The sequence below is a fragment of the Macrobrachium nipponense genome, chromosome 11, assembly GCF_015104395.2.
Source record: "Macrobrachium nipponense isolate FS-2020 chromosome 11, ASM1510439v2, whole genome shotgun sequence".
NCBI classification, from domain to species: Eukaryota; Metazoa; Arthropoda; class Malacostraca; order Decapoda; family Palaemonidae; genus Macrobrachium; species Macrobrachium nipponense.
The window spans coordinates 105,231,172-105,257,321 of record NC_061087.1 but is presented as its reverse complement, the minus strand read 5'-3'; the positions used below and the strand labels follow the sequence as shown (position 1 = coordinate 105,257,321).

Sequence of the window (26,150 nt, the reverse complement as noted above, 5' to 3'; positions counted from 1 at the left end):
TCTTGCAACGGGCTACGATCACATCCCATTACAGGTGTCATTCAGTACCCCATCCCTCCCTACCGTGAACCCCCTAACTGATCGCCCACCAGCGGTAAACTGGGATTTTAAAAACTAACAGAAAACCAGATACTTTAGGGCGACCACGGAAACCAGGCTGCGGTCAATAGTTCAACCGGCAGACGCCTTACTTTGTACTAACAAAAATTGTAGAAATGACCACCACAAGAGGGATCTGAATGAATTCTATTCGAACATAATCTCCGCTATGCTTGCTTCGGGCAGGATTGCCTACAGATTTCGTCAAGGTAATTCTCGTAATATACCTGGATGGAATGACTTGGTTAAAGATCTGTATACATACTCACGAGAAATATTTTTACTGTGGAGGCAAAATGGTAGCCCCAGGGAAGGGCACACTGCATTACTAATGAGACAGGCGAGAGCGCAGTTCAAACTTGCTCTTAAGCACTGCAGGTTAAATGAAAAACAACTAAGAGCCGATGCAATGTCTAGAAACTTAGAATCTGGTGATTATCCTCGTCTTTGGAAAGATATCCAGTCCTTAAATCTCAAAACTAAAAAGCTATCACAGAGAGTAGGGGAAGCAGTCGGAGACGAAGCTATTGCAAGAATGTGGGGCGATCACTTCAACAATATCCTGAATTGCATAAATGATCAAGATTCCCGAAGGGATGTAGATAACCTCCTTACTGACAACATTCAATTTCATTTTGCAGACCGTATTACGCCAGGTAACATCAGCGATGCCATAAACAGCCTACCTAATAATAAATCGCCTGGCTGTGATGGTCTTCCTGCAGAGGCCTTGAAATTCTGCCATCCGATAATTTACATTTTGCTAGCTGCCCTATTCAATGCGTGCATAATTCACCGGTTTCTTCCAGACTCCCTACTCTTAGTTCACTTGATACCATTAATAAAAAACAAGCTAAAGGACGCAGCTGACCCTGGCAACTACCGGCCGATTGCAATCACAACGATCGCATCGAAGATACTTGAGTCTGTTCTTGTAGCGAGACTTCTCCCCTTTCTACACACCACTGACAACCAGTTCGGGTTTAAAGCAAACCACTCAACCGACACCTGCATCTACATACTGAAAGAATGGCTGAACTACTACCTATCATCAGCCTCTCCTGTTTTCCTTTGTTTTGTAGATGTGAGAAAAGCATTTGACAGAGTAAACTACCTGAAGCTCTTCCTGAAGCTGCATAAAAGGGGCACACCCCTGTATCTAATTGGAATTTTACATTGCTGGTTTTCCACACAGCAATTCTGTGTCAAATGGGGTAACGTATTATCTTACACCTTCGGCTCCCTAAACGGGCTTCGGCAAGGGGGCATTTTCTCTCCATACCTGTTTAATACGTACACAGATGCCTTGAATGTCAAACTGAACTCGCTCCCAATCGGATGCACCGTCAATGAAACAACTATAAACAACCTTTGTTACGCCGACAATATGGTTCTGATTTCCCCATCAGTGCAAGGTCTCCAACGACTCATCGACACTTGCCGCCAATATGCAGAGGAATTTGATATAATCTACAACGAAACCAAGACCCAGTGCATGTCGCTGCTCCCGAGATCGCTTAAGCATATTGCAGAACCTCAAATTTTCCTCGGAAACCATCGGCTGGAATTTGTGCACGAATTTCCGTATTTGGGTCACATTATCACCGACGACCTAAAAGATAAGGCAGACATTGAACAGAGGCGTCGTAAACTATGTGCAGCTGGCAACATGATTGCAAGGAGGTTTGCCTTCTGTCACCGAGACGTGAAACTGCTGCTCTTCCGCTCGTACTGCTACAGTATCTATGGGTGTTCCCTCTGGACGAACTATACCCGAGAGACCATGAGACGCATCACTGTTGTGCACAATGACATTCTGAGACGCCTCACAAACACTCCCCGCTACCACTCCGCCACACAGATGTTCATAGAAAACCACCAGGACAATTTAAAAATCATTGTTAGGCGAACAATGTCCAGTCTGGTAACCCGAGTAAGAAACAGCAGCAACTCGCTCATACAAAGCATCCTAAGGAGTGAAGCAAGAAGTAAATCTAAATTGTGGGAAAGATGGGAAAATGAGGCCTTTGTCCCATAAAGAACTTAATCTTTGTATTGGCAAGATGTCATCTGCAGTTTTTGTCATTATTACATTTATTGCTGATATTCTAATTTTTTTATTATTACTGTGATTACTATCAAGTTAAAGTTTTATTTACATTAAATTTATGTGTTTAGCCCTCTGGACCTGACTACTGTAACCACCTAAGGTCTCTAGCTGAAATTTAAGTTATATAATATGTGCACTAACTGTTATTACTCTCAATGCATTTTTTTTCTCTCACCAATATTATTACTGTTATTACCAGTATGATGATTGCTGGCTTTTGTGCTACCTCAGCTATTTTGTGGATAAGTGCAGATTATTCATTTTCTTTTTCTATTTTATCATGTCTCATGTATCTAGATTGTGTATGTTACTGTCTATATTTTGTATATTCAATGTATATGGCCCTGAGCTGAAATAAAGCATATTATTATTATTATTATTATTATTATTATTATTATTATTATTATTATTATTATTATTATTATTATTATTATTATTATATTATTAAACCTTATAGCACGGTCAGCCTTTACGTCATAGAAAAATTATCAAAACACGAAACCGAGGTGGCTAAACGAACAGCCTTTCTACTTTTGTTATTCTGGTGTAGTGAAGCAAGAAGTAAATCTAAATTGTGGGAAAGATGGGAAAATGAGGCCTTTGTCCCATAAAGAACTTAATCTCTGTATTGGCAAGATGTCATCTGCAGTTTTTGTCATTATTACATTTATTGCTGATATTCTAATTTTTTTATTATTACTGTGATTACTATCAAGTTAAAGTTTTATTTACATTAAATTTATGTGTTTAGCCCTCTGGACCTGACTACTGTAACCACCTAAGGTCTCTAGCTGAAATTTAAGTTATATAATATGTGCACTAACTGTTATTACTCTCAATGCATTTTTTTTCTCTCACCAATATTATTACTGTTATTACCAGTATGATGATTGCTGGCTTTTGTGCTACCTCAGCTATTTTGTGGATAAGTGCAGATTATTCATTTTCTTTTTCTATTTTATCATGTCTCATGTATCTAGATTGTGTATGTTACTGTCTATATTTTGTATATTCAATGTATATGGCCCTGAGCTGAAATAAGATCATTATTATTATTATTATTATTATTATTATTAAATCCTTATAGCACGGTCAGCCTTTACGTCATAGAAAAATTATCAAAACACGAAACCGAGGTGGCTAAACGAACAGCCTTTCTACTTTTGTTATTCTGGTGTAGACAATTTTTTCTATCTAGCAGATTACTTAATAATCTGCTAAGTGGGATGATTTTATAAAACTAAAAAAAAAATCATGGAAAAAAGAAATTCACAAAATAAAATACGATAAAATGGAAGTTGGTGCGCATGAGCGAATGCTCACACCTGCGACTTTCGTCAGTGACTGTCGCGCTTGAATGAAACTACCCTTTAAATATTTCTGCCTCTACGCCCACCAGTGATACAAATGAAGAAACTGTGACAATTTAATACAAATTTTCTAGATGGTCATTTTCACGAACTTGGCAGAGTAGAAATAGTTAAAAAGGAGAAGTGAGAAAAATAAAGAAAAAGACGCGCGCACTCGCTCTCTCTCTCTATATATATATATAAATATACACACACACACACACACACACACACACACACATATATATATATATATATATATATATATATATATATATATTATATATATGTATATTATATATATGTATATATATATGTATATATATATATATATATATATATATATATATATATATATATATATATATTTCCTGTATCCAGTAAGGGAATGATAATGATATGCGCACACACATTATATATATATATATATATATATATATATATATATATGTATATATATATATATATATATATATCTAATAAAAGGAGCCCATAAAAACACCAAAATAGAGAAAAAGTACTATATTTCAGAGACTGCTGTCTCCCTCTTCAGGTAGATGAATGAGAAAAGTTCACAGAAAAGGTGGTATTTATACCAAGAGGTCCATCCACAAACAAGCCATTTTAAGTCACCCCCGCTGATAATCTTCCTCTAATCTTCTTAAGGGTTGGTTGAATGAAGACGTTGTCGATCGTGTCCGAAATCCATCCTCCTTTTGAGATGTTCATACCTGCCTCTCTTTTATTAAGGCCGATTCCATCATTTGACTCTTGTACCGGCAGTTGCTGCTATAAATTACACGTGACAAATTCCAGTTTATTCTATGGTTATGTTCATTTATATGGTTGAAAATAGCCGAGTTCTGTTGTCCATACCTAACTGACCGTTTGTGTTGATTAATCTCTGGGGAAGGGATTTACCTGTAAATCCGATGTAAGATTGGTCACAGTCCTGGCATGGGATTTCGTATACCCCACAGAGTCCTTTGGAGATGTCTTTTGTTGGACGTTAATCAGGGATTTGGCTAAGGTGTTTGGGTAAGTAAATACAAAAGGGTTCGATTTTCCGAACACATTATATATATATATATAATATTAATATATATATATAATATTATATATATAAACTATATATAGATATATATATAATGTGTGTGCGCATATCATTATTATTCCCTTACTGGATACAGGCAATATAAAAAAAAAAAACTCCTGAAATAAATGAACATACATAAGTAGGAATGGTAATAAAACACCACCGTTGTATTATCATATATATATTTTTTCTCTATAGACTTCAACATAATTGAGCTAACTTTTCACATGAACAAAATACATTACTTCACACTTTTGAGAATGTATTTGAATGTATTTACAAGAGCTTTATGTGTGTGTGTCAGTAGGGGGTGAGTATACTACCTCTCTATTATAAGTGAATATATCGAATTGACCTCCGTCACTTTCTCCCGAATAATTCAATAAATCATTTGAAGTATTTCATTCAAGCAGAATTTTGCTGAATGTATTCATAAATCACACGTGGATAGAACAGACTACTGACAAAAAACCAGGAATTTATCATTTCTATTCGTGTATTTTCATAAGGATTTTTAAAAAAGACGTAGACACTATCATCATACGAATTCCCAAAAACATATAATTATTTTTTTCACTAGGTTAAACATCCATGGTTTGATAACTTACACGTATTGGCTATACAACTCTATGACTTAACGTGTATCATACAATTCAAGGGAAGATGGAATGCTACCAACATAAAGGACATGAAGACTATTAATTGCTACAAGTGAAGAAAAGGGTAGAACAGAAAAACTGATACGTAAACTTATTCATATTTTCAGAGCTTTGTAATTTTTTTAAGCAGTTTAATATGCAGAAGTGTATCATAATTTTTTTTCTTCATCACTATGGATATATATATATATATATATATATATATATATATATATATATATATATATATATATATCCATTTTCCTTCTTCTCCTAATCCTCGTTTTTGTCATTATTACTATGAGTATTGTTTAGATTCATCCCTACAATAGGATGATTCCTGTAGGACAACTGGATATTAGCCCAGTAGCCATCATACTCATCCTAAAAAATAATACTCAAATCTACCATTACACAATTACGGATAAATTACACCAATCTCAACTGAAGTGACAAAATAGCCTTTTAAACCGACAATTCTTTCAAGTCAGTTGGTCCTAAAAAAAAATACATTGTAGTTACACCAAATTTTTTATCTTACAATGCAAGAAGCCTTGTTTAGAAAAGGAATGGCTTGTTTATGGAATATTTTAGGAAATAGAGAAATTTATGTACAAAAGCGAAATTTTCGTCTTCCGAAAGACAACTCCCGGCATTTTACTCTTAATTAAATACGAGAACAATGTCATTCAGCTTCCCGTTTTCATTAAACAATTTCTCATTTGCTTTTGTCATTATGGCAATGTTTCTCAGGTCCGGTACGTAATACAATGGAAATGAAATGGAATGCTGACGTAAACGGAATCGACAAATGTAAATTTAAAGGGTTGTAGGAATGTCAATTTACGTTTTCAAATGGCAAAAGGCTAATTAAAAACTACTGAAGAATCTCGGCATGTTGAACAATCAGCCGAGTCTTCGTAACCTACCGTTTTCTTTCTCTGCCGATAAGATGGCAACTCAGCACCGCCTGCATAATTTATATTTGGTTGCTTGGTTGAAGGGTTCGATAGCAGACTCTGAAAGCTGCTGATTTTAGACAAGGCTGATTCCGTTAGTTTGTTTTTACGTTGCATGGAACCAGTGGTTATTCAGCAACGGGACCAACGGCTTTACGTGACTTCCGAACCACGTCGAGAGTGAACTTCTATCACCAGAAATACACATCTCTGACCCCTCCATGGAATGCCCTGGAATCGAACTTGCGGCCACCGAGGTGGCAGTCAAAGACCTAGCAGCTGGCAGCATCTCAGGGTGTTGCAAACTTTGTTAGACTACTACTAAATTTGCAGGCTTCTGGCAACTTCTCACGATGCTGCTGCTTTTGAAGACCGTTAGCAGCTTATAGCAATCAACTGCAAAAATTACTCTGCAGTCAGCGTTGCAAGCTGTTGCTGACACTCAAGACAGTTGCTGACTTCATGAGTCGTCGCCAGTTCTGCAGAATGGCTGCCATCTTTGCAATCTGCTGTCAATATTGCAAGCTGCTGCCGTTGTTGTAAGCTACTGCCAGGACTTCTCGATAGTTATAGCTGAATGCAGCTGACTTGCTGATTTTCTGGGACGTCAGCTTGAGTTGGTATACTATGCAATTGAGCCAATTTGGGATCCAACCAGATGATACCGTTTTGGAGGGAGTTCTAGAATGAATCTGTTGATCGTAACATTATCTGTAACTTTATGGGATTTCCTTGCGATGATCTAGAGAGATGTCAAATCTTTCCTTTGAGTCTGCTGAAACAACATAACCCCCTTTAAATGAGAAAACTAACCTTGAGGAGAGAGAGAGGACCCCAACTATTTCACCAATACAAAAAGGAAGCCAATGGGAATATAAAAAGTTAGCGGAAAAGACGTTTGCAGCACCATCGAACAGGACGTATCATTTAAAAACACTTAAGAAATGAATGTATAAGTTGTCCATAAAGTCCCAGTACCATTACAAGTAGTTATTGCTTGTGATGGTACTGGGACTTTATGGACACCCTGTTTTTTTTTTTCTGGGCTTTGCATACGTAAATAAACGGTCTTGTAATGTAAAATTTTCGTTATTTTTTTTCTAGGCATATGAATCCGGATTTCATCATTGCTCTAAAGAATCAGGCATATACTGGCTGAACGCTTATTTGTTTCCTAATATGAACCATTTTCACGGGCTGTTCAATTTTCCATCATCGACCACAACTGCATAAAATACTAATTTCTGAAACGAAGTCTAAATGTCACATATCAAAATAGAGTCGGCAATTACATTCAGAATATGTTAAACCTCTTCCTATCAGTAACTGCAAACTTATATCTTCTTCATTTCGTGGGAAATAATTCACGAAATGGTAATTTCATGGAAAGACCAGTAATTAAGTGTTAAAATACATTACGAATGAATCGTCAATGTTGGTAATTCGTGATTCGTGTTTAGGGTATTATTCCAAGAAAAGCTAGCATCAAACGTTGATTATCACCTTTCTTCTCTTAAGAGGGATTACAGTAAGTTGGTTAGTAAATAAAAATACGCTTTATATGGATGTGTTAGAAAAAATGATTACATCGAAGCAATGTACATATACGTATGTATGCCGTATATAAATACAGCCTGTATATGAATAGTACATACATTCTGTGTACGTATATATGATACATACTTTTATATCATATATACATAATTATACTCCCCGTTGAGGAAATTCTTCGTAAGTCATGGTAGGTATCAGGAATGCAGTCGGGAGAGGAAACTGATTTCTACCTGCAAAAGTGTATTGGATTTCGCGAACTGCAACGGATTCTGTATACGAATTTATGAATACATTGTTTCCTAGCATTCTTCAATACGATATGCATATAATGTTTTTTATGCTACATGCTTTACTTGAGGGCAAAGGAGTTTTGCTGACTTTGTATCAAATAGTTTTCTCACAGTCGCAAGCAGTCCAATTTTTCCAGGGAGTTTAAAAAATTGGTTACAGGAAGGTTCTTAAGTATTGTGATGGTGTCGCTTGATCCAGTATACATGGGTTAATCAGTGTATATTCATGTATAAATTCTCCTTTACATTCGGCAAGTAAGTCAAAAATAAACGACCCAAATAAAGCGTGCATTCCCGACGATGTGTTATAGAATACATGAAATATTGTTAGTGGCGGCAAACAGCATCCGTAGTCACTAGTGCTGGGTCAGCATTATTATTATATATAATATATTATCTTATTCTCTATTTATATAAGTCATTGGGTGCTCAACCGATACAGGTGTGTTCAACACGGATTAATAATTATACATCCACATACAGACACAGATTCGGGATTGTGTGCAACACGAACGCAAAAAAGAAGCGCTGGAGAGAAGTTTATGTTTTTTTTTATCATAGTTAACGGCAATGTCGCTACTCTTATGCCGGCAGTAGTTCTCCTTCCAGCCCGCAGGGGTAGGGTGCCCCCGTGAACGATCAGCCGGGAGCAGCCTCTCTGTAAGATCAGTTCCTGGAAGCTCACGAAGGTGCGAGTTGGTAGACAAACTGCGCCTGAAAAAAAAAAAAAAAAAAAAAAAAAAACTGGCAATTGATACAGTTCTCTGGCTTAGTTCTTCCAGCTCGCAGGACCGAGAGCTTCTGTGGACGATCAATTGGGAGCAGCATCTCTGTCAGATCAGTCCTGGAAGCTCAGACATTGCAGTCGGTAGGCCTACTACCCTTCGGCAATGTCGCCATTGTCACGCTCGGCCTAGTTCTTCCTCCAGCACCCTGGACCGGGAGCTACTGAAGACGATCAGACGAGAGCGTCCATGTAAGATAATTCCTGGAAGCTCGCCTGGCTGCCACCAGCTGGTGTACACCAACTACGCTTCGAAAACTGGACGTTGCCTTTGGTTTCCATGACATGCAATGATTATACACCCCAGGATAAAGTGGAAAGGAAGGTTTGTGGCAAAGTGTGTGGTTATCCCTGAGCCTAGAGGCTGGAGTGCAAATGGTTTTTATTGAGTAAATATAGTATATGTGATGCATCTTCAAAAAGTCATGCGGCTGTGTTTACGTTCTTCATGTAATGGCTTGAGAGGGAAAAGATTAAACGGAGGAGTCACAGTGAAAAGTATCAAGGAAGCGACGTGGCAGCATCCCAAACAAACCACCAAGAAGAAGTCTTTGATTTTCCAGGTTGCTGGTTGCGTACGACCAAAGGTTTTTATATATGTGTGTGTGTGAATGTCTATAAAGGTCCTGTCTTGAGGCAGAATCATCATAAAAAACAACAATTCTTCCTTTGGTTTGTTTGGTGAGATACCAGCTCGCGTTTTTTTTCGTGCAATTTGAGAGCTTTTTTTCTCGATCTCTCGAAGATGGACTGACTTAGGAATCGCATGTATGATTAGTAGAACATTTATAATGTATTAAGTCATATACGTAATGGAGAGCGCGCGAGCATTAAGTGGATGAGACGCTCGGTTATGACGCAATGGTAGGCGAGTAAGTAATCAATTAAGTCAACAAAAAACAACACACAAAGGTCAGATGGATAGTATTGAGACACATTTCAATTCGCTTTGATATGTTCCAGTATAAGGCAAGCAATCATTCGTATTTAGTTGTTAGCAAGAGTTGATAAAGGAATTGAATTTATGGTTCAATAACGCAGCATTTAATTCACTTTCCGGAAACTTATTGTGTAGGTTGAAAAATTCAAGAATCAAATTAAGATCGTGTTAGGCCTAGATATACATGTGAGTCCTCAAACAGATAAGTGAAAAGGTGACAAAAGCTAAGTATACGAGCATTAGTTACTGAATATCATTATCAACCGGAAATATTAAGTTAATTATATGACATGATCATGACAGGAGAGATTGTCTGTGAAAAAAATAGCAATTGATAAACTAAGTAATCTTGGTTGGAAACTTTCAAACATGAATTATATGGCAGTGAAAACATCGACATTAGTTTTCTTTAAATGCGATAATGCATACGGTCATAAATTAATGAATAACAGAGATATTTCTTTCGTGCGAAGCAAGATAGATTTACTCCCTTGTTTTATACTTCCTCTTATTGCTTCTTTTTTCATATTCAATTGAAAATTGAACTTGGTGTTACATCTTATTACTTACTACGAACGTCATTAACTCATAATATTTCAGTGTTCAGAAACTCACTTGTACTTAATTCACAACAATGATCCTTAAATCCTTAAATAAACACTTATTTTTTCAAACACAACAAAATATAAACACACAATTATAAAATAATTACATCTCTAACATTCTAAAGCCACGCCCTCTTAATTTCATAGTTGCTAAATTCTTCCTGAATTATTATTTTTATTACCATTTAGAAGATGATCCTACTCAGATGGAAAAAGACAACAAGAACCACTGACTTGAAATTCAAGCTTCCAAAATGTATGGTGTTCAGTTGAAAGCCGTAAAATTCACAATACTAGGAGTTTTAGTCTCTGTAAACGGTTGGTTACTTATCATGTTTATAGGGGCGTGGTCTCTTACTGGTTTAGTTGCCAAATATTTCCTAAAGGGTCATGGTCAGTAATATTAACTCCTTCAGTCTGGAAGCCTTTGGCAGCTATACATGTTTATGGGGCGTGGTCTCTTATTGCTATGGTTGCCAAATATTTCCTAAAGTAATATTAACTCCTTCAGTCTGGAAGCCTTTGGCAACTATGCATGTTTACGGGGCGTGGCCTTTCACATAATGATTTAGCATCAGAAGTAATAATTTACCGAAGAGAAACGAAACAACAATTAAATAGTTATATAAAAATGATTTGTGAAAAGGCAACAAAGTAGGCAAATCAAGCACACATTTTCCTGATACCAAGAACTATAATACCTACATTTACAAAACTAAAGTAGAATCAATTTTACGACACTGTATTTTTTATAGCACAATTTGGTCACAATCTTATAGATTTGGATTTCAGCTTTGTCAAAATAGTCTAGAAGCTTTAAGTAACCTTCAAACTAAACCCTCTTTTCAATATAAATTTCATGCACTCAAAACTAGATTTAAGATGTATTAATCTTCTCATGATTTAGAAATAAGTTAACATCAATTATTCTAACTTGATTTTATCATAATGCCTTAACAAATGTCAACATTCCTCTGAACATATACTAACACTCAATTCTGTTGATACTGTGTAAACATTCCTTATTACTTGAACATACGTTGAACATTAATTTCTGTAGGATAACATTCATTAATCTCCAAAATCAATGTGGAATGTGCTGTCAACAGAATCAATTTGGAATGTGTTGCCAACTCAATCAATGTGGAGTATGTTGTCAGCAACATCAATACAGTATATGTTGTCAACAAAATCAATTTTGGAATTTGTTGTCAACAAAATCAATGTGGAATGTGCTGTCAACTCAATCAATATGGAACGTGTTGTCAGCAACATCAATATAGTGTGTGTTACCGACAAAATCAATTTGGAATGTGATGTCAGCAAAATCAATATAGAGTGTTACCAAGACAATCAATATGGAATACGTTGTCAGCAACATCAATAGAGAATGTGCTGTCAATAAAATTAATTTAGAATGTGTTGTCAGCAAAATCAATATAGTGTGTATTGCCAAAAAAATCAGTTTAGAATGTGCTGTTACCACAATTAATATGGAATAATATGCTGTCACCAAAATCAATGTGGAATGTGCTGTCAACACAATCAATATGAAATATGTTGTCAACAAAATCAATATGGAATTTGTTGTCAAAAGGTGAATTCTACAGAGAATGAATAAAAGGAAAAGACTGAATTATTTTTGTAGGGATCAAAACCACCAAAAAAATATGATTAAGAAAAAAAGACATTTGGAAAGTAATTGAAAGTTCCCTTAATAGGGACATCTTTGAATGAAACAGTTTGCTGAAGAAGAAAAAAAATCTTGATGCAATATACTTGTACTATGAAAATGAGCCAGTATCCACATCTTTCCTAGATTCATATTGACATCAATTTTCATCATAAATTTGACAGGTAAACTAAGGATATAGCCTTGACACAAATGAAATTTTCTCACTTTTATCTTTTTTTGTTGCATATACTGTATATACATGTATTTTTCATAATACGTATGGATATATGTATGTACGTGCACACAGAGATGTGTCTACATGTATGCTCACGTATTACATACACGCATACGTACACATAAGCTTATATTTTTTCTGTATACAAGAGAAAGTGTGTTGTGGGGTGTGGGAACTTTCCTCATATGGCGAAGACATCAACTACACTTCGTTAAAAAATAAAAGACAATAATGACAGATCGCTCGAAAGAATAGAAACAGTATACATTTAATAAAACAAAAATGATAAAGCAGAAGTGTGTGGTATTGATAAACCTTGAACCACACACACAAAAAAGTAACAAATGAAGCCACTATAACATCGGTTTCTATGACATCGACAGTGTTTTAGCTTTTCCTCGGAAAAACATAAACAAAAAACACTTAAAACAATGCATGTGCATGGACTAGGCATGAGGATTGCCTACAGTTGAATACAGTCAGTTCCCAAAATCAATCAGAGATGGAAACACTTTGTTTTCCATCATTCCTCTTGGGGAAAAACGTCGTTATCACAGTAACTATTGGTAAGATGGAAATGACACATATATCAGTTATACCACAACAATAAAATAAGAAACCTGTTTCAGCAGAGAATGGAATCATTTCAAATTAATTCAGACATTCGGTTTTTTTTTTTTGTAGTTTCAAATAGTTATACCTCTGTGTCATCAAACTCTAAAATCTCTTTGAATCAGTTCAGACATTCTACTTTTGTTATTTCAAATAGTTAGGCCACAAAAATAAATTAAGGAATCTGTTTCATCAGAAATTAAAACCTCTGAAAATGAATTCAGACATACTTGTTCGTGAGAAGAAATCATTTTACAAGTCACTGAAAATATAAGATACAACTTTATCAACTGACAAGTCACTTAAAATATTAAAAAAACAACGTTCTACATTTACAAGTTACTTAAAAAAAGACATTTTTTTATCATATGATATTAATTTTTTTATCGGGGACACTGACCATACACACCTTCGTGGAACATTTTTTTTTATTTGACGTCAGTCGTAAAAGCAGAGTGTGAGCATAAGACATCGCTTCACAGAATAAGCACAGACAAGACACAGACAGACACACAGACACACAGACAGACAGACAGCCAGTCAGACAAAGAGACGGATCTATGATCTGCTGAGCAACTATGGGCATATTATTCAGGATTCTAGTCTTATTATGAGGCAATGGATGAAAATTCTGTGCGGTGACTTTCCAAAGACTTTCTGAAAGACTATGGACCTAGGGACACTGAAGTTTATAGTATTCATTCCCTGAAATGTATAATATTCATTTTTTGTAATGTATAACATTCATTTTCTGAAATGTATAAAACTCATTCCCTGAAATGTATAATATTCATATTCTGAAATGTATAATATTCATATTATGAAGGGTATAATATTCATTTTCTGAAATGCATAATATTCATTTTCTGAAATGTATAATATCCATTGTCTGAAATGTATAATACTTATTCCCTGAAATGTATAAAATTCATTTTCAGAAATGTATAATATTAATTTTCTGAAACATATAATATTAATTTATTGAAATGTATAACAGTCATTTTCTGAAATGTATAAAATTACTTTTTTGAAGTGTATAATATTCATTTTCTGAAATGCACAATATTCATTTTCTGAGATGCATTAATTTTCTAAAATGTATAATATTAATTCTCTGAAACGTATATTATTCATTTTCTGAAATGTATAATATTCATTGGGGTCTAAAATATTTAAATCACAGGAAGATCAAAACGATAGGTAAATGCCAAGTAGTATCTAACAGTTTAACACAGTTTAACACAGATGGAAACATTTTAAATGAATAAAACAAAGAAACTTGTTATTTCCAATATTTTCTGGATTCGTGAATCTTTTTGATGTCAATTCTAAAAAACAATTTTGAATTTTATAGCAAATTCCAGTGGGTTTACGGCAAAACTTCTGAAAATATTTTGTAATTCAGCCTAATTGACAGTAGCTCAAGAGAAACTTTCAGTATCTGAAATATGTATACACAGTCAGAAGGCATCAAGAAATTACTTTGAAAACTAGTTGTTTTAAAGAGTGAGATGGTACAAGATTACGATGTAATTATAATAGACTAAATTTTAGATAAACAGTTAATTTGCATGACGTTTACTGTCAAAATAATATCCAGTAAAACTAAGAAAAACATCACATTTAACAAACAGATCATCTTTTCACTAGAGTTTCTCCATAAATAAAACAAAAAAAACTCTTACATCAAATAAGCAAATGAATAAGGTTTATGAACTAAATTTAAAGGAGCCATCTTTAAGAATAAAATGTAAATTACCTTTGTCTTACGAAGTGAAAAAGTTTCCCGGTGCTTAAAAAGTCAGCGTCAGAATTTTCGATCCGCCACCTCACCTACACATTCATCTAACATTACATAAAACTAGACATGGTATTCCGTAATTCTTCCGTAATTCAAGGACTTCGTTCTCGTTATCTCCCCTTTCCCTTTAACTATTTTTCTTCCATCACCCTCAATTTTGAGGGCGCTTCAAAAATACCCCTAACGACTGCTCTCAATTTTAATGAAAGCGATTCAGTGGCGTTCCGTCATTCATTATACATCAACACAGGCGTGATATTCAGGAGATGATGCGGGCTCCATTTGAAGAGTCAAAACAAAGCATCGAGTACAGAGTTACGTAAATCATTTCTCAACCCTTCTACTGAAGAATTAAGGGTGACGAATACAAGATTCTCCTGAAATAAAAAAAAAAGAAAAAAAAAAGAAAAAAAAAAAAATGCTTCACACCAAGTAGGCTGTACAAGACCCTATAAATAATATTATAAGGATATAAGTGTCCAGCATCAGCTACCACTCCTCAGATTCAGAAAGCCACAATTGCACCGAAAACGAAACAAAATCACTCCTGGACTGTAAACAATATCAGAGGGACACAGTTACCCAGCATCATCTACAACTCCTCGGATTCAGGAAGCCACAATTACATCAAGAAGAGAAAAAAAGACCACTTATGTTCTTCACTAAATTTCTCTCGAATAAACTGGCTATTCAAAGGGACAGTCTGGATACTCTTCAAATTCAACTGAGCTCTTTCTCTCACTCTCTCTCTCTCTCTCTCTCTCTCTCTCTCTCTCTCGACATGCTTTCTCGGTTTTAATACCCCTGAAACTAACAAAAGATCAGTACACTTTGAGCTATCACTCGCTTTATACATCCTCACAAAGGTTTAACTTGAATGGACAGACAAACAGAGATTATTAAATCCTTACAAAACATGGAACAGTACATGAGATTCGATGTCAAACCCCATTTTTTGAAGTTCCATTTTTTTTGGAAATTCGAAAAATTCACACGAAAAGGTAAGACAACGAAGATAAGGGAATCTTAAAGTACAAAACGTGTATACAACACACCATCTGAAGATCATTTTCCATTTTTCTCGCAACAGAAATTTTCATATAAAATAATGTGAGACAGAAATTATGATGTAAAAAGCTAGTTACACATATTGTTCCGAAAAGGACTAAGCGAATCAACTTCATTCTTCTGCCTCCACTGCTCACTTTGGTTGTCATTCGAACGAAATGAATGACTGACTGGAAACTCTCCTCTCGAGTTCGTCACCTCGAAAGTACAAACAAACTGGCAACTTTTACACTTTGACATCATCTATCACGAGGAATGAAAAGAGAGGAAACTTGGGTTTCGAAATAGTACAGTCAGTATTCAATAAAATAATATGTGACAAGACGAAATAAACTGGGAATAGAGCGAAGGGATATTAAACTAACTTTTGATTTAACCAACAGTGAAAATTTCTTATAAAAAAACCTAAAACTAAAAGAAATAAACCCAAAATTCAAGAGGGGCAATTCTTGCGTTCTGTCACACGCTTTCAAATTACAGATACCCACGAAAGGAATATTTAAAATGCAATTATAACTACGAAGTGAAAATAGGACGTGAATATAAGTATATATAAAATAAAGCCAAAGCCCTCGTGTTCTGTTATACACAAACACACTTGCAAGATACAGATCACGACAGACAACTTCATACCATCGAAAAACATCGACCTCAATAAAACACCTTTTCTGGACACAGATGAGCCAAGAAGAGCTGCTACATATCAAATCTCTCTTAGTTCTTCTTCTTCTCCTTCTTCTCCTTCTTCTTCTTCTTTGTTTTTACGATATGACTTTGTGTGTTGTGTTGTGTATGAAAAGTGGGCGGGAATTAATCTCATCAAAATATATCTATAGTCTCTTGGTAGTTGCGATCCCAGTACCCTCCGCTGTAGAGCCAATCCTCCTGCTTGGTGAAAGGGTTAGTCCCTTGCTCGAACCACCTGCAAGAGAAGACGGATTAACGCTTGGTAAAATAGACGTATATAGCCCCTTGTAAAATATATGTACCTTTAATTCATTTAAAGTCAAACTCAAACAAAATATGAACCTTTTTCAAACCACCGGATAAATGTCAGGTAAAAGAGAGAAAAAACCCCTATGTAAAATATAGCTTCCTAAAGTATTTCTAAATCAAGGTCGAAACAAAATAGGTTTCTTGTTTAAACCAACTGTAGGATATGACAGATGAAAGTCGGGTACAAAGAGAGAGAAAAAAGCCCTTTCTAAAACATAGCTTTGTGAAATATATACCAATTTGATTATTTTCAAATCCTGCTCAACACAAAATAGGTTTCTTGCTTAAACCAACTGATGAAAGTCGGGTACAAAGAGAGAGAAAAAAAGCCCCTCTAAAATATAGCTTAGTGAAATATATACAAATATGATTATTTTCAAGTCAAGCTCAAAACAAATTAGGTTTCTTGCTCAAATCACCTGCAAGTAAAAAAAAAACTGTGACGAATTTCTTCAGCGAGAAAAATCTCATACCTTTGATTATCTTCAAATCAAACTATAGGAAAGAAAGTTCCTTGTGCAGACCACATGCTGCAGAAGGCAGAAGACAGTCAAGAGATCGTGAAGATAGCATTCAGAGAGAAAAGGCACTTTGTAAAATCAAACTTACAACAAAATAGGTTCTTACCCCAAACCACCTGTAGAAGAAGATAGATAAAAGATAGACAAACGATTGTAAAATATTTCTTTAGAGATAAAAATCTCTGTAAAATATACCTTTAACTGGCTTCAGATCAACCTGAAAATAAAACAGGCCCCTTCCTCAAACCACCTACTTCAGAAGGAAGCCAGACAGTTAAGAGACCGTGAAGATAACATTCAAAAGAGAAAACGTCCTCTCTCAAATATAGCCTTGAATATTTTCAAGGGAAAAGCTTTTTGGAAACTATACCTTTGATCTTTTTCAAATTAGCCTCACAACCAATTAGGTCACTTGCTCAAACTACCTTTGGAAGAAAAGATTGTGAGGACTGAACCAAATAAAAACTTTTTTCAGTTTTCTTTTGAAAGGAAAAGAAACCCACAAGATTATTCCGTATAACTTGTATATACTTGTAAGTATGTAAGTACTTACAAGTAAACAAGTTATACTCAATAATCTTGTGGGTTTCTTTTTCCATTGTGAAGACTGTCTTCCGGAGAAAAAGCCACCACTAAAACTTAAACTTGATTATTTGCAAAATCAGGCTCAGAACACAGCAGGTCCTCACCGAGCTTTCCATTCATGTTTGCTCTTTTTCCTGAGTTTTCTGGCGTCGCGCTGCTTCTCCTCCAGCCTGTTCTTCTCGGCGGCCGCTGCGTCGATGTCTCCGTTTTCCAGGAACCTGATGTCCGGACGTAATCTGGAAAGAAGAGGAAGAATGAGAAGAAGAACTGAGACAGATTTCGATACCAAGACCACAAACATCCAGGAAAAGAAATGTGAATAATTTCCGAACCAATAATAATTATAACAATACAATTATTGTAAGACAAGGAATCACAACTTGAGATTAAGTATTGGTTAAAGCATACAGTTGCCTATCCTGATAACAATAAGGGATATTATTATTATTATTATTATTATTATTATTATTATTATTATTATTATTATTACACACAGAAACAGAAATCATTTCATCTGATTTAAATGATTTACTTCACTGATTTCATTTATTATTTATGAGGGTTAAAAAAAACTTATAACAAAGTAAATATGCATAGCAAAATATATGTTTTTGATTTTACATTTACATTATTAATTACTTTTCATCCTTTTAGTGGACTCATGTGATTTATTATTATTATTATTATTATTATTATTATTATTATTATTATTATTATTATTATTATTATTATTATTTTATTATTACAGTTCAAGTTATAAAAATCTGACACAACAAGGAATCATAAGTTAAAGAAAACATAAGGGCATAAACTCTTCTACAGGGGACGACCCCGTTGGGGGGGATAGTGCCGTCAGTGCACCTCACGCGGTGCACTGTAAGCATTAACTTAAGATTCTTTGCAGCGTGCCTTCCTTAGGCCCCTAGCTGCAACCCCCTTTCGTTCCTTTTACTGTACCTCATTTCATATTCCCTTACGTCCATCTTACTTTCCACCCTCTCGGGTAACTGGTTTGAGGTTTACCTCCAGTTCCGCCTTTCACTCCTTTTTACTGTCAAGTTTCAGCGCTGAATGACCTTATAGGTCCCAGTGCTTGGCCTTTGGCCTCAATTCCATATTCAATGCAACACAGCGGACGGATTATGACCCCAAAACAATATACGAATGAAACTCAATATCCCCCAAAAGACGTAAACAACCGAATTGCGATGTGCGACTCAAGGTATCCAAAACTCACCTGCAATCAGTGTGGCAGCAGTTGGCTTTTATTTCGTCATTTAACTCGTTCAGCGACATGGAGAACAAGGTGAAGTGGTAGTACTGAAAGACAAAAAGAAAAAGAAAAATAAGAGGAAACTAATTCATTAGTATGCCGGTCATGTGACAGTTACTTAATGTGTATGAGATCGGAGTGGGTGATGGTTCCGTGATATTATTTTTATTTATTTAAATCTGAGTTTCGATGTAATTTGTGTTCTGGAAATCTGGATGCATATGTAACACACTCTCTCTCTCTCTCTCTCTCTCTCTCTTTCTCTCTCTCTCTCTCTCTCTCTCTCTCGGGTGTATATATATATATATATATATATATATATATATATAGTATATATATATATATATATTATATAGTAATACACACACATATTATAAATGAAATATATGTTTATGTATGTATATGTATGTATAAATACATACACACAATGATATCCTAATTGTTACAAAAAACTACTCGCTTTATTATTATTATTATTATTATTATTTTATTTATTTATTCATTTTTTTGTTTATCACAGTCCTCCAATTCGACTGGGTGGTATTTATAGTGTGGGGTTCCGGGTTGCATCTTGCCTCCTTAGGAGTCCATCACTCTTTTTACTATGTGCGCCGTTTCTAGGATCACACTCTTCTGCATGAGTCCTGGAGCTACTTAGGCCTCTAGTTTTTCCAGATTCCTTTTCAGGGATCTTGGGATCGTGCTTAGTGTTCCTATGATTATGGGTACAATTTCCACTGGCATATCCCATATCCTTCTTATTTCTATTTTCAGAACTTGATACTTATCCATTTTTTCCCTCTCTTTCTCTTCAACTCTGGTGTCCCATGGTATTGCGACATCAATGAGTGATATTTTCTTCTTGACTTTGTCAATCAACGTCACGTCTGGTCTATTTGCACGTATACCCTATCCGTTCTGATACCATAGTCCCAGAGGATCTTTGCCTGATCGTTTTCTATCACTCCTTTAGGTTGGTGCTCGTACCACTTATTATTGCAAGGTAGCTGGTGTTTCTTGCACAGGCTCCAGTGGAGGGCTTTTGTCACTGAATCATGCCTCTTTTTGCACTGGTGCTGTGCAAGTGCCGGAGATTCGCTTGCTATGTGGTTTATGGTCTTATTTTTCGTATTGCACTTCCTACATATGGGAGAGATGTTATTTCCATCTATCGTTCTTTGAACATATCTGGTTCTTAGGGCCTGATCTTGTGCCGCTGTTATCATTCCTTCAGTTTCCTTCTTGAGCTTTCCCCTCTGTAACCATTGCCCTGTGTCATCGCTGGCCAGTTCTTTAGTCTGCCTCATGTATTGTCCGTTCATTGGTTTGTTGCGCCATTCCTCTGTTCTGTTTGTCATTCTCCTGTCTCTGCATATTTCTGGGTCTTCGTCTACTTTTATTAGTCCTTCCTCCCATGCACTCTTGAGCCACTCGTCTTCACTAGTTTTCAGATATTGCCCCAGTGCTCTGTTCTCGATGTTGACGCAGTCCTCTATACTTAGTTGTCCTCTCCCTCCTTCCTTTCGTGTTATGTATAGTCTGTCCGTATTTGCTCTTGGGTGTATTATTATTATTACTATTATTTTGTTAAAGATGATGGCAGCATCAGTGGAATTGATTTTATATATGGTCTTTTCAATTCTTCTTATTATTCTCTTCTCATCAGGGCTGATATTTGCTAATAGCTGGCCGATGTTCATATCTCGGTGAAAGAAATGTTTTCTAAAAATAATAATTTATTGATATGATAACAAAAAGTGGTTAACAAATCTTAGTCTAAGGGTGTAAAAACGGAATTCCAACGTTTCCAACCGTATCATCGGTTCATTTTCAAGGAAAGGTGAGCTTGAACTGATTGAAATGGGGTCGTTCGGCGGTATTTATTGTGTCCCAGGTGCTCTGTCTGATGGGCGCTGCATTTTCATTGGCTGAACAGAGGACACCATACACAAGCATGAAGATCAGGGCACCATACGTACTACGGACGCCCTGCAGCCCCTCCTCTTGGCCGAGGCCCTCACGGAACGCGGTGATTACAAGAGTGATGTGATCGACAGGCGCCTGAGGGAAGCTGCCAAAGAACTCCGAGCGAAAGAGGATGTCACCGTCCGTCGGGCCGATAAAACCGCTGCTTTTGTACTCATCCGCACTGAAGAATAAACCACAAGTTGGATGAGATACTGGCAGACAGCAGCAAATTCCAGAAAATCACCAAGAACCCGGTAGATGACATTAAACGTGAGGCTAATAGGATTATTGAGACTGTCAATGCAGCTTCCAATGCCCTTCACTTGCTGCCGATCGTAGGGGACTACGACCTTGGCTACATATACGGGAACGTAAAACCCATAAACCAGGGAACCCGTTACGCCCCATTATTAGCCAAATTCCCGCTCCTACATACCAGCTTGCGAAGAAATTGAATACTATTTGATTCTCCTTATGTTCCAGATGACCACAGTTTGAAGTCATCTGCCGAGTTTTTAGAAGCACTGAAAACGACACCCCCCGGAGGAGTTATTGCATCGATGGACGTGGAGTCCCTCTTCACGAACGTCCCCCGTGGATGAAAACAATTCAGATAATCTGGATCGTGTATATAGAGACGACTCCACGCCCCCATTAAACATCCCTGAGCATGCCTCCGAAACTCTTGAAATTTGTACAAAAAGGCCCCTTTCTCCACCCACAGAGGACATATGTACACACAGAAAGACGGAGTAGCGATGGGTTCTCCCCTCGGAGTACTTTTCGCGAACTTCTACATGGGTGCTGTGGAACGTCGGGTATTCGCCAACATCGAGAAGCCGTCTATGTACGTCCGGTATATTGACGACACTTTCATCAGCGCCAGCACGGTGGAAGAAATAGAGCGCCTGCGACAAGCCTTCCACGACCACAGCAGACTCAACTTCACCATCGAACATTGCCGTGACCGTCGCCTCCCCTTCCTTGACGTCCTCGTCGGGCAACAAGAGGAGCGCTTCGTAACACAGGTGTATACGAAACCCACGAAACCTGGGCATGTGCCTGAACGGCGAGAGCAGAGTGTCCAGAGAGATACAAGCGCACTGCGATCAGCGCCTTCATCAGGAGAGCTCTCTCACACTGCTCTTCGTGGTGGAAGGACACGCACACTGAATTAGAACGTGTTGCCCAAGTTTTAATTACAACGGGTATTCCAACCGGGACATCACTAAATGCATTCGCAGAAACATCGATAAGTGGTATCAGCAGGAGCCTCGTCCCGCCGCCCTTGAAGACGTCACTCTCTTTTACAAGGGAGTATTTCATAAGAAATACAGAGGCGAGCGAGCCCTTCGTACCATCATAGAAAGGAACGTCTCCCCCACGGACCCTGCGAAAAAAGTGAAACTAATAATTTACTACAAGAGCAAGAAGACCAGTGGCCTGATTATGAAAAACAATCCAGCCCCCGTGTTGCAGGACCCTCTCAAGAAAACTAACGTTGTCTACCAGTACAAATGCCCTGTCCGGGAATGCCCCGGCGCTTACATTGGTATGACGACTATGCGATTTTCGAAGAGGATATCCTGCACGCTCAGGAAGGCGCCATCCATAATCATGCCAAAAACGTCCACAATACCAGGATAATTAGGAATGACATTATTCCTAATATCAGAATTATCGATAAGGCAGCAGACCACCGTCGCCTCCGCCTCTTGGAGGCCCTACACATCGGGAAGGAGAGACCCAGCCTCAACACCACCCAAGAGACTTCACTCCTCCCGACGGTGGCACGAAGGGCGCCGCCCGCCAGCACCATAGAGCCGATCGAACGGGCCAATCAGGTGCCCCCGTCTATCGGCAATGACCTTCCCAATACTACGCTCCCAGTCTCCAGCGTCCGCACGAGAAGAGCAGTGCGAGCTTCCACCTCTGCAAGGACGGCTTGACTCAGGGACTTAATCCTCTGTTCAGCCAATGAAAATGCAGCGCCCATCAGACAGAGCACCTGGGGACACAATAAATACCGCCGAACGACCCCATTTCAATACAGTTCAAGCTCACCTTTCCTTGAAAAATGAACCGATGATACGGTTGGAAACGTTGGAATTCCGTTTACACCCTTAGACTAAGATTTGTTAACCACTTTTGTTATCATATCAATAAATTATTATTTTTAGAAAACATTTCTTTCACCGAGATATGAACATCGGCCAGCTATTAGCAAATCATCAGCCCGATGAGAGAGAATAATAAGAAGAATTGAAAAGACCATATATAAAATCAATTCCACTGATGCTGCCATCATCTTAACAAAACATGTTTGAGAGAGGGTCTCCTACCTTCATATATTATATTATTATTATTATTATTATTATTATAACAAAATAAAATAGTTCTGACAGACCACTGAGCTAATTATCAGCTCTCACGGAAACCTGGCCAGAGGGATTCGTTTTACTAACAATTTTTTTTTTATATTTTGCCAATGAAATAAAAATATTTCCAAAAAGAAATATATAATTGGATTAATTGGAAATGTGTGATTTGCTGACAAAATTTCACTGCTCAATTTATTTCCAAACTTAATAGCAACTGCTGAATACTCTTAGGACATTCACACATCAAATGTTTAAAATATTATATTTACTTAATTTATAATTGCTTTGCTTCAATTAAGTAACCCTGAATAGAACCCATCCCCCAAACCCGCCCCCCCCCACCGCCCCACCAAAAAAAAACACAAATACTTTACAAACAAATTGAATAAATGAAAAAAGGAGTAAATTCTCATAAAAAAATATATATATATCCCAGTGCCTCCTGCCATGAACTTTGACCTTAGGCCAAAGCAGCGAAGCAGAATAAGGCCATTAGTTCTGAAGTGGTCTCCTGCGAGTCTTCGTCACTCGTTTGTTTTTTGGAGGAGAAATTTCTCTCTCTCTCTCTCTCTCTCTCTCTCTCTCTCTCTCTCTCTCTCTCTCTCTCTCTCGCGAGACGAAATATGCACGGGGACGCATATACAAACGCAATCGCGTTCACAAACATTCGCACAGAACAAACTTAAAACAAGATGACACATGAACATACACACACACATATATATATATATATATATATATATATATATATATATATATATATAATATATATATATATAATATATATATTATATATATATATATAATGGCAAGATAGATAGCTAGCTAGATAGATAAATAAACACACAGACAGACAGACAGAAACTATATATACAGACACACAAACATATATAACCCGAAAAACCAGACAAGTAGCTAGACAGATATCCTGAGGTCCTCACCTGCGGTGAATTCTCTGGTCGGGGATCAGCCTCCCACAGGGTGACGGAATTGGGGATGTCAATACTGTAGGTGGAGTCTGTCCGAGGGTAGCTCCCTTCCTCAGCCTCCTCTGGGGGGTCGCCGTCTTCGATGTCCACGCCCGCCTGAGGATGTCGAGAAATTAATTACATATTTGTGACTTTATTCATCTGGATCCAGATGGAGTTTGGTAATGGATTCACTCCATAAGGATATCTGGATTTTTCAGGTCTTTATTCTTTTGTTTTGTTTTTGTTTTGTAGTTAAAAGGAAATTGGAGTCTCTCTCTCTCTCTCTCTCTCTCTCTCTCTCTCTCTCTCTCTCTCTCTCTCTCTCTCTCAGTTTCCTGCGATATTCATCACGAGTTACACCATAATGCAGGAATACCACATATTAAATCTCTCACTGCCAACTCTGACTGACTTCCTCTCTCTCTCTCTCTCTCTCTCTCTCTCTCTCTCTCTCTCTCTCTCTCTCTCTCTCTCTCTCTCATTCAGTTTCCTGCAGTAATCAACACCAGTTACACCATACTATAATCTAATACTGACTGACTTTCTCTCTCTGTCTCTGTCTCTCTCTCTCTCTCTCTCTCTCTCTCAACACGACGAGTTAGATCATTCAGTAATCTAACTCTGACGGATTTTCTCTCTCTCTCTCTCTCTCTCTCTCTCTCTCTCTCTCTCTCTCTCTATCCTTACTTCGACGTCCGTGGACATCCTGAAACTGCTGGTGATGGTATTCAGCTTCTTGAGGACTTTGCTGGGGGCGTGAGCTGGACTGGCTCCAGTCACGGCTCCGTCCTCACTCTTTTTCTTGTCACTTCGCCTGGGAAAGGAGGACTCGAGTTAGACTTGTTTTGAATGGAGGAGAGGAAAGTGTGATAAGGATGGAAGGGCAAAAAACTTGATAAATGAGGAGACAAACAAAGTTTTAAAGGGGAACTGGACTGTGGTTTGAATGGAAGAGAGGAAAGTATGATAAGGATGGAAGGGCAAAAAACTTGATAACTGAGGAGACAAAGTTTTTAAGGGGAATTGGATTGTGTTTTGAATGGAGGAGAGGAAAGTGTGATAAGGATGGAAGGGCAAAAAACTTGATAACTGAGGAGACAAACAAAGTTTTAAAGTGTAATTGGATTGTGTTTTGAATGGAGGAGAGGAAAGTGTGATAAAAATGCAGGGTAAAAAATTGCTAACTGGTGAGAGAAGCAGTAATGTAGTGGGCGAGGGAATGAAGGAATAGGATGGAGGAGAAATGAAAAGAGTAGAATCGTGAGGTGTGGTTTGAATAGAGGAGAAAGGAGTGTGATAACAATGGAAGGTAAATATTGACAATTGCGGAGAAGAACAGGATTTCACTTGGTGAGGGAAAGGGAGGGAATAAGAAGACAAATATGACGAATTACAAGAGCTTTTTTGAAAAGTGGATGAAATGGACAGATGTGGAATAAGGAGGCAAAGTATAAAAATGTAAGTAAGCAATAAACACAATGAAAAGGCAAAGCCTATATTAAAATAAATAAGATTATATTCAAGAAGCAAGTCTGTCATTATGAAATCTATAAGTTTTTTAGGAACTTTCTTTCTTGGTACTAAAAGCTAAAAATATCCTATTCTATAATCTACGTATATACATATATATATATATATAT

The 26,150-nt window shown here is 37.0% G+C and overlaps 1 protein-coding gene across 1 annotated transcript in view; it reads right to left on the bottom strand.

Annotated features, from left to right (window-relative positions):
* Positions 1-4,819: 4,819 nt before the first annotated feature.
* The window catches only part of LOC135208040 (oxysterol-binding protein-related protein 1-like), a gene marked incomplete in the record, with an annotated part of 388,234 nt that continues 366,903 nt past the window's right edge, over positions 4,820-26,150 (bottom strand). The window contains 5 exon segments of the mRNA XM_064240168.1: positions 4,820-16,737; positions 18,022-18,153; positions 19,155-19,237; positions 24,481-24,624; positions 25,198-25,324. Coding sequence (XP_064096238.1) covers positions 16,635-16,737; positions 18,022-18,153; positions 19,155-19,237; positions 24,481-24,624; positions 25,198-25,324 — 589 coding nt within the window.